At 33.9% G+C, this 12,045-nt stretch overlaps 4 protein-coding genes and 3 pseudogenes across 7 annotated transcripts, besides 1 other annotated feature; 2 read left to right on the top strand and 5 right to left on the bottom strand.

Moving 5' to 3' along the window:
- Positions 1-12,045: part of a mobile genetic element that runs on past both edges of the window.
- TVAGG3_0861680 (organellar and viral DNA polymerase type B) lies at positions 13-573 on the bottom strand (the record flags this gene model as incomplete). The annotated part of the gene is made up of 1 exon (XM_051249728.1): positions 13-573. One exon carries the CDS (start codon positions 571-573, stop codon positions 13-15), a length of 561 nt encoding a protein of 186 aa, XP_051085203.1.
- TVAGG3_0861670 (organellar and viral DNA polymerase type B) lies at positions 866-1,839 on the bottom strand (the record flags this gene model as incomplete). The annotated part of the gene is made up of 1 exon (XM_051249727.1): positions 866-1,839. A coding segment is annotated over one exon (974 nt), but the record flags the coding sequence as incomplete, so codon positions are not given.
- On the bottom strand, positions 2,998-3,790 carry TVAGG3_0861660 (annotated as a pseudogene). The gene has a single exon. A coding segment is annotated over exon 1 (793 nt).
- Positions 4,273-4,746, top strand: TVAGG3_0861650 (uncharacterized protein; the record flags this gene model as incomplete). The annotated part of the gene is made up of 1 exon (XM_051249726.1): positions 4,273-4,746. One exon carries the CDS (start codon positions 4,273-4,275, stop codon positions 4,744-4,746), a length of 474 nt encoding a protein of 157 aa, XP_051085201.1.
- On the bottom strand, positions 5,112-5,689 carry TVAGG3_0861640 (annotated as a pseudogene). The gene has a single exon. A coding segment is annotated over exon 1 (578 nt).
- On the top strand, positions 7,106-7,645 carry TVAGG3_0861630 (organellar and viral DNA polymerase type B; the record flags this gene model as incomplete). Its single annotated transcript, XM_051249725.1, has 1 exon — positions 7,106-7,645. The coding sequence occupies one exon, from the start codon at positions 7,106-7,108 to the stop codon at positions 7,643-7,645; it is 540 nt and encodes a 179-aa protein (XP_051085200.1).
- Positions 8,943-11,988, bottom strand: TVAGG3_0861620 (annotated as a pseudogene). Its single transcript has one exon. A coding segment is annotated over exon 1 (3,046 nt).

The following is a 12,045-nucleotide window of genomic DNA, read 5'->3' as shown; positions in this document are numbered from 1 at the left end:
AAGCCCATGACCTCAGAACTTCAACTTACGAATAAAGCTTGTTTTAGTCGTTATTGAAAAGTTGAACTTTTCAGCAAAGCAAGGTTGACATGACTTACATAAGTCGAATGCAATCTCTTGACCATCATGAAGTGCTTTGTAAAGTTTCATTAAACTGAACTCAGAGTCTTTGTCATATGTTCCAACAGGTATGTGAATGTTCTTATCTTCATTGTAATAGCATTGTATAGCTTCAGGAAACATTTCATTAGCGGTTAAAGCAATAACATCTTGCTTCACGCCTTTCATTCTGCAGTGAAATGCAACTTCATTTAAATCGTTAGTGAGTAAGTCTATGTAGGTCTTCTTTCCACAGAAAATACTTTTATAAGCTAAACTTTGTTTTCCAGGTGTTATTTCTGCAAAGTCGCTATGAAATTGACCAAGGTTCTTTCCTATAAGTTCGCGACCATATCTCTTCTTAAACTCTGCTGCAAGCTTTGGGATGTCTTCATTATATAAGTGCATACTGTCGGTATCCTGGTAAAATATTTGAAGTCCCATATCCTCTGCAGTACAGAATACTTCATTCATAATACGTTTTGACATAGACAGAATATTAACACCAAGTGGACAGAAGTTAAAGTGTCTGCAAATGCTTTTCGTTAGCTTGAAAATAGTTTTATCTGAACCATCCAAACCTTCGAACTTCACTATATGGTTGTAATTTCTTATAGCATATCTTATAGCATCTTTGTCATTTACTATGGTTATTTTTGACTCAATAGGAGATAGAATAGTTTTGCCATAAATGCTGTTCAGAATGAGTTTTATAATTTCTTGTAAGGGGTTTCCTTCTTTCTTATACTTTAACCTTAACTCAAACAACTTCTTTACTTCATCTCTTATTCTCATATCTCTGTTTCCATCGTAATAGTATCCTTGCAACACTTCACATTTGACACCTTGATATTTTATGAGGTCTTGTAATGTTATATGGTCAACATACATGAGACAGCAAGTGTTTGAACTTCTTGGAACGTTAAGTTCTGGATTTAGTTCAGGGTCGCAAACTATTAAATGAAAGTGTCTGGGTATACCAATCTCTGTTATCTTAATGAGAACAAAGAAGCCAGACATAAACTTTTCACCAATGGGTTCCTTTTGGTCATCATCGAATAAATGTCTCATGAGATACTCTGTGCTTAGCATCTCATCCTTCAATACTTTTGGAATTCCTTCTAAAGTATAAAGTCTTGCTATAGCTGAAGGATATAATGAAACAGTGTCGAAGTCAGCAATGAGTTTCTTTTTGCTCTTTTGTTTCATGTTATCTGACAACATACATCTTCCACCTTGAATGCATCTCGAAATAAATTCTCTTGGTTTATTTGAGAGGTCATAAAGATTTCCATTCGGGAAGTATACTCTGTTCTCAAACAATTTGTTAGCAATAGAACAAATACTAACGTAGTCATAAACGTTTAAATCAAACTCTTTCAATAAGTCATTGCGGAACTTTACAAAACCTTCTCTTAAAATTCTTACATCTTGTTTGCAGTAAAACGTGCTATATTTTTCTAAGTCGAAGTGGTTTTCATCTATTCTGCAACCTTTGATGGAATCTATGTTCTTCATAAATGTATCTGCATCATGGATAAACTTACATGCTTCAGAAATGACACCAGTTCTGTTGTCATTTGCTAACAAAACACTGCTGTAGTAGTTATATGGAAATACTTCTTTCGGTCCTGTTTGTAAGTTAAACATAGCAGGAAATAGTTTAAGCTTCTTATTTATAACACTGTAAGAGTCTTTTATAATAATTGCCCTTCCTTTATATAAACCAGTTATTTGCATTGTTCGTGAACCTTTAATGATGGGAGTTCCTTTCACTTCTGTCATGTGTCTTAAGATGAAGTTTATGTCATAACTGAGGTTGTGAAAATATATTAAACTCTTGTCAGGAAGTCTTTCCAAAAATTCTGTTGCACAGTTTTGACCCCAAATGCTTTCACTAACTGAACCATCTTCACTGTCATAACAGATGTTAAAAGCTTTATGAAAGCCATCCGTACTACACTCAAAGTCAGCAAAGAAAACGTGCTCAGGTATGAATTTACATTTAGCTTTATTTACTTCTTTTGACTCTGCTTTCTTCTTCAGTTGTACACAATACTTTGGAGCATATGTCAAATCTTTAAATGGTGCAAGGTTCTGTTTATATAAGTCAGTAGTATATGTGAAAAGTTCTCCATAAGAAATAGGTTCGAAATATTTGCACTCCCACAATGTTTTCATAACATCCCATAACGGTGTTGTTCTATCATAACGAACTACATATTTATCTTCTCTCTTTGTATAAATCTTCATCTGTTTCTCAATGTTCATTCCACCACAAGCTTTGAGAATTTCTTTATAGTTTCGAATGAAGTATGTTGTCATTGGTAATCTTTCATTTAGCATGTAGTGGTCTTCAACAAGAAGTAAGTCAATAGTTCTAACAGTTTCGCATTCTTTTGGTATATATCTCTTTATTTCATTATGTCTTGACTCATTGAAATAACCAATGGTAACATTAAATGATATACCTGTTGCGTCAGAAATTTCTTGTACTTTACTTTGAGGAAAGTCTCTAACACGAATGACTTCTCTCATGTGGTCAATAGTTTCTTCATTTACTCCAGCCTGAATGCAAGCATAAACGAAACAATTGTCTCTGTCATAAGTGTTGCAGTTCTTTTGTTCAGTTCATTGAAGATTTGGTAGCGTTCAAGATTTATAGGTAATGTGCAAAGATACTTCCATAACTGACCGCTTCTCTTCTTATAAAACTTCTTTTCACCATTATCTTTCCAAAAGCTTTCTATAAGTGCTGGGTTTCCTGTTTGCTTAAGAGCTTCCAAAATGGCTTTCTGGTCATTTGTCAGTGTGCTTTCATCTCTATATGGTCTCTTTTTTGGTTTGCCTTTCTTTACATCTGACATCGTTAAGCCTTCATATTCTGTTAAATCATACATCTTTATTTCAGTAAGATTCTTTATGTTTGTCAAGAAGAAGTCATAGTGCATTTCAACAATACCTGCAGCATTTGCTTCTATCTCTGATATAAAGTTCTCCTTCAAGAGCTGATGTAGTAATGTTCCAATATTATTGAGGTTTAACGTAGAACATTCATACTTTCCACCAAGTTTATAACATACCATCCATCTCTGTTGTGAGTTTATTTTAATTTTCTCTAAGAGTCTCATGAAAACCTTACCGAAATGTTTGTGTAAATATCTCTGTTTGGTTCATCTAAAGCTTCGATGTTAAAGTCAATGAGTCTATTGCCTGACTTCACATTCCTCTTCCTATTTTCTTCATCTTTCTTTAACCATCTCTCACCTTCTTTTGGTTTGTCGTCAATGGAACGAATGACATTATTAGCTTTGCGAACTTGTTCTATAGCACTTTTAAACATCTCTCTTCTCTGTTGTTTCAGTGTGTCATCTCTCTTTCGTGTTTCACCAACGTTTGCATTTGTTATGTCAAACATTTCTCTTCTTACTTCATGAGGTACTGAACGTCTATGATATAAGTCAATAGCAATGTCATTTAAAGGAAATGCTCTTGCATGGACTTCGTCCTCGCCGCGTTGCGGCTTTATGAACTCATGAATTCTATCATAACTTATTGCACCATTATAGTCTTTAATGAAGTCAGCGAGTGCCTTTTTGTTTGTCGCGTAATGCTTTGCAACATCTATATTAGCTTCTGTAAGAAGTTGTTTTATTTCCGAGTGTTCTAACTTAGACAACTTCCGATACATCTTTAGTAGGAAATAAAAAAATATTTTTTGAAAAAATAAACTTAGAAAAATTATTTCTTTCTATATTTGCCATTCCGAACTTCGAAAAGATGTTTTATACCAGCATAGAATTTTTCTCTAGAGCTTGGTCTTATATTGTTTTCATGACAATATTTTCTATATTCTTCATATAAAGCCTTTTTTTCATACATTTTATAAGGACAATCTAACCAGAATAGTGCATATCCAGTTTCGTTATCTAGGTCTCTATATGTTTCTTCTGTTTGTAGAATTTCGCTTTCTTCTATTTGTAGAATTTCGCTTTCTCTATTTAGTTCTATGTCTATATATTGTGGCTTAAAAGGATGTGGGCAAGAAGGGTCTGGCGCTATGTAAAAAGTTAATTTTTCTGTCATCTTTTTATCGGATAAAAAATATTTTTTGAAAAATTAGATTACATTTTTTTAAGTTATTTTTCAAAATAATTTAATATTTTTATTTTAATGAAACACATGCAAGATTGCAAGTTCTTTTCATACAATGCTCTCGCTACTGCCATCAAGAATGAGTTCAATGGTTCTGCAAACGTTAATGTTATCTTTAACAAGAAGTTTGTGAAAGAATCTAAGTTTGGTCAGTATGTCAGACCATTAGCTATCGTCATTGACCGCAAACGTTATACTTCACAAGAGTTAGCAGTAGTTTTGAAACAAAAGGGTTTCTTCGTGAATGTCAAAGATACTCATTATACTGTTATAAAGAACTCTAACGTTGACTTCTTCAGTATTGCTATGAATCTTTCCGAACAGAAAGAATATAAGAAGGGTGAAACATCTGTGAAATATTATCCTTCATCTCTGAAGACAATAACGAACAAAGATGTTATACAAAAGTTCTTACCAAAGGTTGAAGAAGCTTCTATTGACATTGACGAAGGAAGTGAAATGGTTGAAGAAATTGACCCTGAAGCTATTTAACCAAAAATATATTTTTGGTGAAGAGGTGAGATGTCACCTGTTTTCTCACCTCTTTTTTCACCTCATTCTCTCTTCGTTAATGTTGTCGTGACTTCTTCGTTAATGTTGTCGTGACTTCATTCTTCCTCTTTGAAGTTATCGAAATATTCTGTTATTTTTTCCTTCAGTAATGGTAAGTCTTCTTTGAAGGTAAGTATTGTGCAACCTTTGATGTCATAGTGTGTTTGAGGAAGAGTATTTTTGACAATTTCTTTTATTTGCTCATTCGGTGTCATTGAAATCGGTAAGTTTTCACGATAGAACCAGTTTCTGTCAGATTTATATATTTTAGCAAGGTCGTAAAAGCTTTTGTTGTTTCTTCTGACTAAATGCAACATAACCATATCTTTATCTTCTTCTTTCTCCAACTCTTCAGTATATATCATATACTTATAACTCTTTTCCTTTCCTTTTGGTACTGAACGCGGTATTCTTTTCTGTATGCTTTTGTCTTTGGATTCAATGACTTCATCTTTTGCTTGAAGTTTCTTTCCATCTCTCCACGTTCTGCTTTATATAGTTCATCTAACATCATGAAAATATAACAAGCATAACGAGGTGAAGCCCACATTGCTACAGCATTTACTAAAAGTCTATGAACATAATAACCTTTCAAACCAGGAGCCAAATTCTTGCGATTTTCGTACGGAATCTCTTCCCTCGGTTTTCCGAGGGAAGCAATCATATGAGGAAATTCTTCTAAAAGTTCTTTTGCCTGTTGGTTTTCAAACCAATGATATGCTTGCTTTGTAGAACGAAGAGCATTCATTATACTTTGCATTTGGTACATGTCGTCTTTGACAGAACGAATGAGTCTCAATTGTTTGTTATACTGTATGTACTCATATTCTTCATTTATGACTTCATGAACGATAGCAGTTGTTGTGTTCTCTAATGTTGACATATCTGTCTTTACATACAGGATAAAAAAATAAATAAAATAAAAACTAACTTTATTTTTTCTGTGTTAAACACTATTTCTTCACAACATTAAATTTTATCCTGTATGAAATGACTTTAAAAAGATTATTGACTGACTTCGAATACTATCTCATTGACGCACTGACAGACCCTCAAAACTGTGTTGAAAGTTCTTTAAGCTTTAAGATTGAAGGTACGACGCATTTTGTCTTCACTTACGTATTGAAAGAATATGACCGTTATCATAACGAAGTGAATCAAACACTAATAAAATTTGTAGATAAAAAATTGGTTAACAATGAATATTTTAAACGTGAAGACCCAAACACTGCTGGAGATGATGAAGAATACAGACAAGTTATTGAAAAAAATAACGCAAGATTAGATGCAATAGAAAAGAAGTTTAATGAATGTCTTACAAACACGTATGAATATCTTATGCAGTGGGAAGCCAGATGGAAATAAATTTACGTCAAATATGCAATTTATAAAATCTTATGTCGACAGGCTACGTAGCACAGTGGTCTAAGGTGGTGTTATGGAGGGGTCAGGGTCTGTGGTTCGAACCGCGACAGCGCCGTATTTTCTTATTTTCTTTATTTGTCTTGTTTGTCGTGAATAAAAAGTGTCATAAAAGTGCTCTATCTTCCACGGGAATAAATAAAAAATTTACTTTATTTCTTCTTTATTTCTTTGTTCCCGTGGAAGAAGGGTTTTTTCTGTTTTTCTCAGCCGAAATCAATGATTTTTTCATTTTTGGAATCCTTAGCAAATGAGGAATCTTTTCTCTCGTGGAAGCTTTGAACAAAAATAAGCCGCTAGCGGCAAGGGCGAAGCCCATGTTTAGGTGAAGAGGTGAGATGTCACCTGTTTTTTCACCTAATTTCTCACCTCTTGAATTTTCGTGAATTTCCTTATGAAAGAAAATAACGCTAATTTTATTTTTATTTATTTTTTATTTTGTATAAAAGATATGATTTCAACAATAGGTTCTACAACAATTCAAGCCGCGAACGGCGGGACTCTGTCCACAAAAACTTCACCAAACTCGTTAGTCATGAATCCAACATCTATGTTAGTAGAGATGAAAAGCTTCATTCCTTCTTCATATACTTTCGAAACAGAAATCCAGAAGATAAAGCAAGAACTTTTAACAAATAATTTAGACTGTAGTGCGAAAGATGAAACAAATGAACAGTATCTTTATGAAATGCAGGACATTATTGACCATTTACCCAAATTGCCTGAAATCCAACAACAAAAACTCACTATTCCTGAATTCGACGAAATTGAAGTGAAACCAACTGACTCAGTAGAAATAAAGAAGTTCATACGTAAAGTAAATTATGAATTCCTTGGTTTTCATTGCAACCATAAAGTTATGGACAAAGATTGCGACATGGTATATAAGAATGTTTCTGACATATATAAATCTGAAGAATTTAAGACTTACGATAACTTTGTTTCATTAGTTGCAAAATGTGTTTGGGAAATAAGAGATAAAGATAGAAGAGGCAAAGTATGGAATGAACAGATAAGACCCGCTATGTTTGAGATGAAGAAAACCATTGACGCTTTAGTTGTTCTAGCAGGTAAGGTTTCAGAATATAATGCAAAAATGAACCCACAATGTTCAAAATGTAAAGCAGCAATAAGGAAATATAACTACTCCGTCAAAGAGATAGAAAGAATGAGAAACGACTATGCAGACTTAAAGAAAGAAGCAGAAAAGCCAGCAGAAGATAAAATGAACATGTTAGAATTTCTGAACAAAAACTATCCAACAGCAGAAGATTTCCTTCTATCTGACGTCAAGAAGAAATATAAAGAGACTTTCGGTATTGTTAAAACTTTTGACATACTGACAGAAGAAATAGAAGCTACGAAATTGTTTAGGATTTCAAATATACATCGTACAATTCATGTAAAACGCTTGTGAAAAAAAGAGGTGAAAAATTAGGTGAAAAAACAGGTGACATCTCACCTCTTCACCTAAACATGGGCTTCGCCCTTGCCGCTAGCGGCTTATTTTTGGTGTAAATTTATGAAAACATTAATAATACATGACTGTTCTCATTCATGTCTGATTTACATCCAACGAAAAAGTTTAGAAGAATTTTCTTATTCTTTCTGGCATGTTTTTATCTTTCCAGTACTCCCGCTCTAATGGTCCCAGATGAGTTGGTTTAGATTCTCTCAAGTTCTTAGATGGTATAACATCTTCAACGCCTCCTTCATATCTTACTTTATAAGTGTCATCGTTTATGTTGTAGTCAAGTATTTCAATAACCACTCCTCGCTTTGCTTCGTCAATGGTTTCAGCAAGTTTGCCATTACTACTTTCGACTAATTTATGACGAGGATAAAATGCTATGGAGTCGTCAGCAGCTTTTATAAGATATCCATTACCTTGCGTAGAGTCTACGATATAATAATTTCGACTTAACCTTAAACGTTTCTTTGTCAACGGTTTGTCGTCAAGAACTACACGAACTTTTGTACCAGGAATGAGGGTAGATTTTGTTGAATTTCTGATATTTTGTGTTTGGCTTCGTTTCTTTTGTATATACTTTTCTTCTTGTTGTTGTGTCATTGAATTTGGTGTATGTCCTGTTGTAGAATGTGTTGAGGAATTGTAAACTTCGATGAAATGTTTCATTGTTTCTTCGGTAAAGTCTCGCTCTTGATTTAAATCTCTGAGAGTCCTTATGAAGCGGTTAATGATACCGAGTATGTTATGGTTATGGTCTTCAGTAGTGTAGTGAGTTATGTTATGCTTAATGAGAAATTCTGTGATTTCGTTGCTGAGGTATGCACTATCTTGGTCTGATGTTAAAATACTTGGGTTATGTTCTGCTACAAACTTTTGTAAAACTCTTAACACTTCATGAGTTCCTTTATTTTTCATTGGATATGCATATGCTTTACGAGTGTTAACATTTATGAAGATGAGGAATGGTTTATGTCCTCCTTTTCTGCTTTGAATGAGAGTGTCAAATTGGTATGCGTCAGGAGTGTTGGAGTAAATTGGTAAAAAGTAGTCGTAAGGGTTTATTTTTGTTTGATGTACAACATTTTTGTCAAAGAACCTTTTCACTTCAGCTCTGTTAGTAAATCCCGAACTCTTTGCAGCTTCATTGAACTTCTTAAATGACCTCCATGGATGTTGTTCGAATACTTCTTTCAAGCTCATTTATGTAAAGTTAAAGATTTTATTCTAGGCTCAAGTGCGTTCATTGAACGCGGTACCATGCGAATATAGTCACAAATGGTGGCATGTAATCTGCACCCGAGCCTGTTGGATTTGTTGTGAAAGTATGGGCATGATTTCCTGTGGTTCCACAGAAAATACCTGTGCTTGAATCTACTGGGTCACTTGAAATATCATATCTATGCATTCCCTGTCTATCCGAACCTGCTGCAAGATTTGTATAACCTCTTTTTGTTATTGAATGTGAATGACTACCTGTTGTGTTTGTAGTTCCTGTATGAGTGTGCGGTGGAAGGTTTGCTTCAGTAATTTTCTTCGAACCTCCTGTTTGCTTTGAAGAGTTAGCACAGTATAAGAATTTGTCTACAATCTGCTCCCACATACCAAAACCTAAAACTGTTGCTGGATTTGTTGAGTTCATTGACGTATAAATAGAGCCTATAGGATATAATGTTTGAAGAATCTGAGTCTTTAATGTTTGAAGCTCTGTTTTGTCTGCTTTCTTGTCATATAAATCTTGAGCAGTGAATTTAATATTATGTTCATCCTTCATGACATAAACATTTCTACATCTAATGTATTTCATCGTCGTTATGTTTTCCTCCGATGTTAAACCTTGTGGAAAGTTAGGAGGTTTCCAATATAATGCATCCCCACCAGTTCCTTCAACCGTTCCTTCAATACTTTCTATACCAACAGTTGTGAAGAAATCATGTGTATGGTTCTTATCTGCTTTCTTATCTAACATTGTTGGTAGTTCATGTGCTTCAAAGTTTCTGGCATGACCTTCAATGTTCATACATTTGTTATTTAAGGAGTTTAGTGTATCTTTTACGCTTGTACTTGGATTCTCTAAAGGTGCACTTGAACCAAGGGTATAGTTCAATATTACATCGTCTGCTCTAATAGTAGTGAAGGATTCGTTTGTATGGTTCTTGTCGGCTTTACTGTCTAATGTAGCTTGAAGTTCATTTATATCGGAGATATTGTGTTTATGAGATTTCAAAACTTTGTTCGTTGCTTCGAGTTCAACTTTGTCAGCTTTACTTTTAATAGCATCTTCAAACGTTATTTTTGACTTAACTCTCAAAGTAAATCTTGGTTCAACTAATACACCGTTAACATTGAAAGTAGAGGCATAAATTTCACCGGTATAACCAAATGCTTCTGGTGCTTTAGCTACATCATACTGTACAGTACAGCTTATGTCATAACCTTTAGCACGAATGTATTTATATCTTCTTTCATTAACATTTTTTGTCTTCGCTTCATCACTTCGTGTTAAATATCCATGGTAGTCCGTTATAATCTGTTCGTCTGAAGTTATATAATGAACGTGGTTCTTGACTTTATCACTCAGAGCTAAAAGCTCATTTTTGTCTGCTTTTTCGGCTAATTTCTCATTAACATCATTCACTTCTAATTCAACTCTTCCGCCAGAACTCTTATTATCATTAATCTTTTTCATTAATTCGGTAATTACGTCATAAAGACTATATTCTGTTTTCGGTTTTGTAAATAATGAGTCAAAATTTCTTTTCATCATTACATCGCTGACATTAATGATATCACCAGTTCCTTTTTCATTTATTCTCTTCATTAATTCTGCAATAATGACGAATATATAATCTGTTAATTTATTCTCTTCATCGAGGGTTATAGAATGATTTGAAATCGAATCATTAACTCCTCTAAATAAATCAATAACTTCAGGATACACGTTTTTAATGTCTCGAATAACCCGACCAGTATCTCTGGTTTCTTCTCTTCTTCGTTCCGTCGTTACGTGGTTTTATATCTCTAACCATCATCAACGCAGCCATAACCGGAGGGTTTGTTGCTATCTGTTCGAAAATCCGTCCGTTATGTATGGTATATCTAAATAATTTCTTTGTGTTTGTTAAAACATTTGAAACAAGTCTTTTAAAACCATCTACAAAATTTCCTGTTTCACCTAATGTTCTTGCAGCATTTACAAGCTCACCCATTCCCGCTTTTGACCCCAAAAACGTCCATATTGCATTTATTTCACTCTGTATAGTTGTCCATTCAGCAAAACTAAACACCCGCATTCGCTAAGCTGAAAATGAAACTCAGTGGATCGAACTTAATTCCACCTTCTTTTTCAATTTCAACGAACTCACTAACATGAGATTTTAAATATTCTTTCGTTAAAATTGTTTTCCCCGATGTTATGTCATTAACGAAACTATCACCGTCAAAAGTTAACGAATTCAATTTCGTCGTTGATGCTTTTATTTCATACACCGCTTTATCGATAGTTTTTGGCTCACCTTCTTTAGAAGCATATGAAACATTAATGAATGAATTATATGTATTCGTGAATGAGTTAAAATCAATGATTTTCATTAATGACGCCTTTAATGATTCATTAACTGTTGAATCCCTTAAAGTAATTAATGAACTGTCATGGGCTTCGCCCTGGTCGCTTCGGTCTGAAAGACCTTCAGGACTCAAAGAGTCCGTTTGCGACTTTATGAAAGGTACACTGCAAACCGTCGAGTTTGGATCAAATGCTGTAGTTGGTGCAGGAATATTAATGATATAAGTCATTAAATCATTAAGTGACGTAAATAATGTTGTCGTTTTTGATTTAATTTCTTTAGCATCTGTTATATATGGTAATTTTATTTCTGTAGTTTCTGAATTAAAGATATTCGCTAAAATGTTTTGTAAACTGTTTTGAACAGCAGTATAAACCGTTGAATCCGGAACTCTTACGATTTCACCGTCCTTAATAAAAGGCATTGCACATGGTGTAGTGCTTGGGTCAAATATTTCGGATTATAATTCAACATATATTCTAATGCTTCATATACAGACTTATATACTGTTGTGTCGTTCTTCATGACAACTTCACCATTTACAATGAATGGCATTGTACATGGAGTTAAAATAGGGTCAAACTTTTCATAGTCCTTCCATGTTATGTATTTCTCGGTATTTCCATCACTGATAACAATATATTTGTCAGTAAGTGTGAGAGAGTATTGACCAAAATATAAACGTTTAGCTCTGTCAGCTTCATACGCATATGCAGCTATACTCATATTTTAATGAGAATAAAATGTTGTTCTATTTGCAAAGTACAGACCCAAACGAATACG

This window comes from Trichomonas vaginalis, chromosome VI (assembly GCF_026262505.1).
Source record: "Trichomonas vaginalis G3 chromosome VI, whole genome shotgun sequence".
NCBI classification, from domain to species: Eukaryota; Parabasalia; order Trichomonadida; family Trichomonadidae; genus Trichomonas; species Trichomonas vaginalis.
The sequence above is the reverse complement of the archived record's forward strand: the minus strand, read 5'-3'. Positions and strand labels throughout refer to the sequence as shown.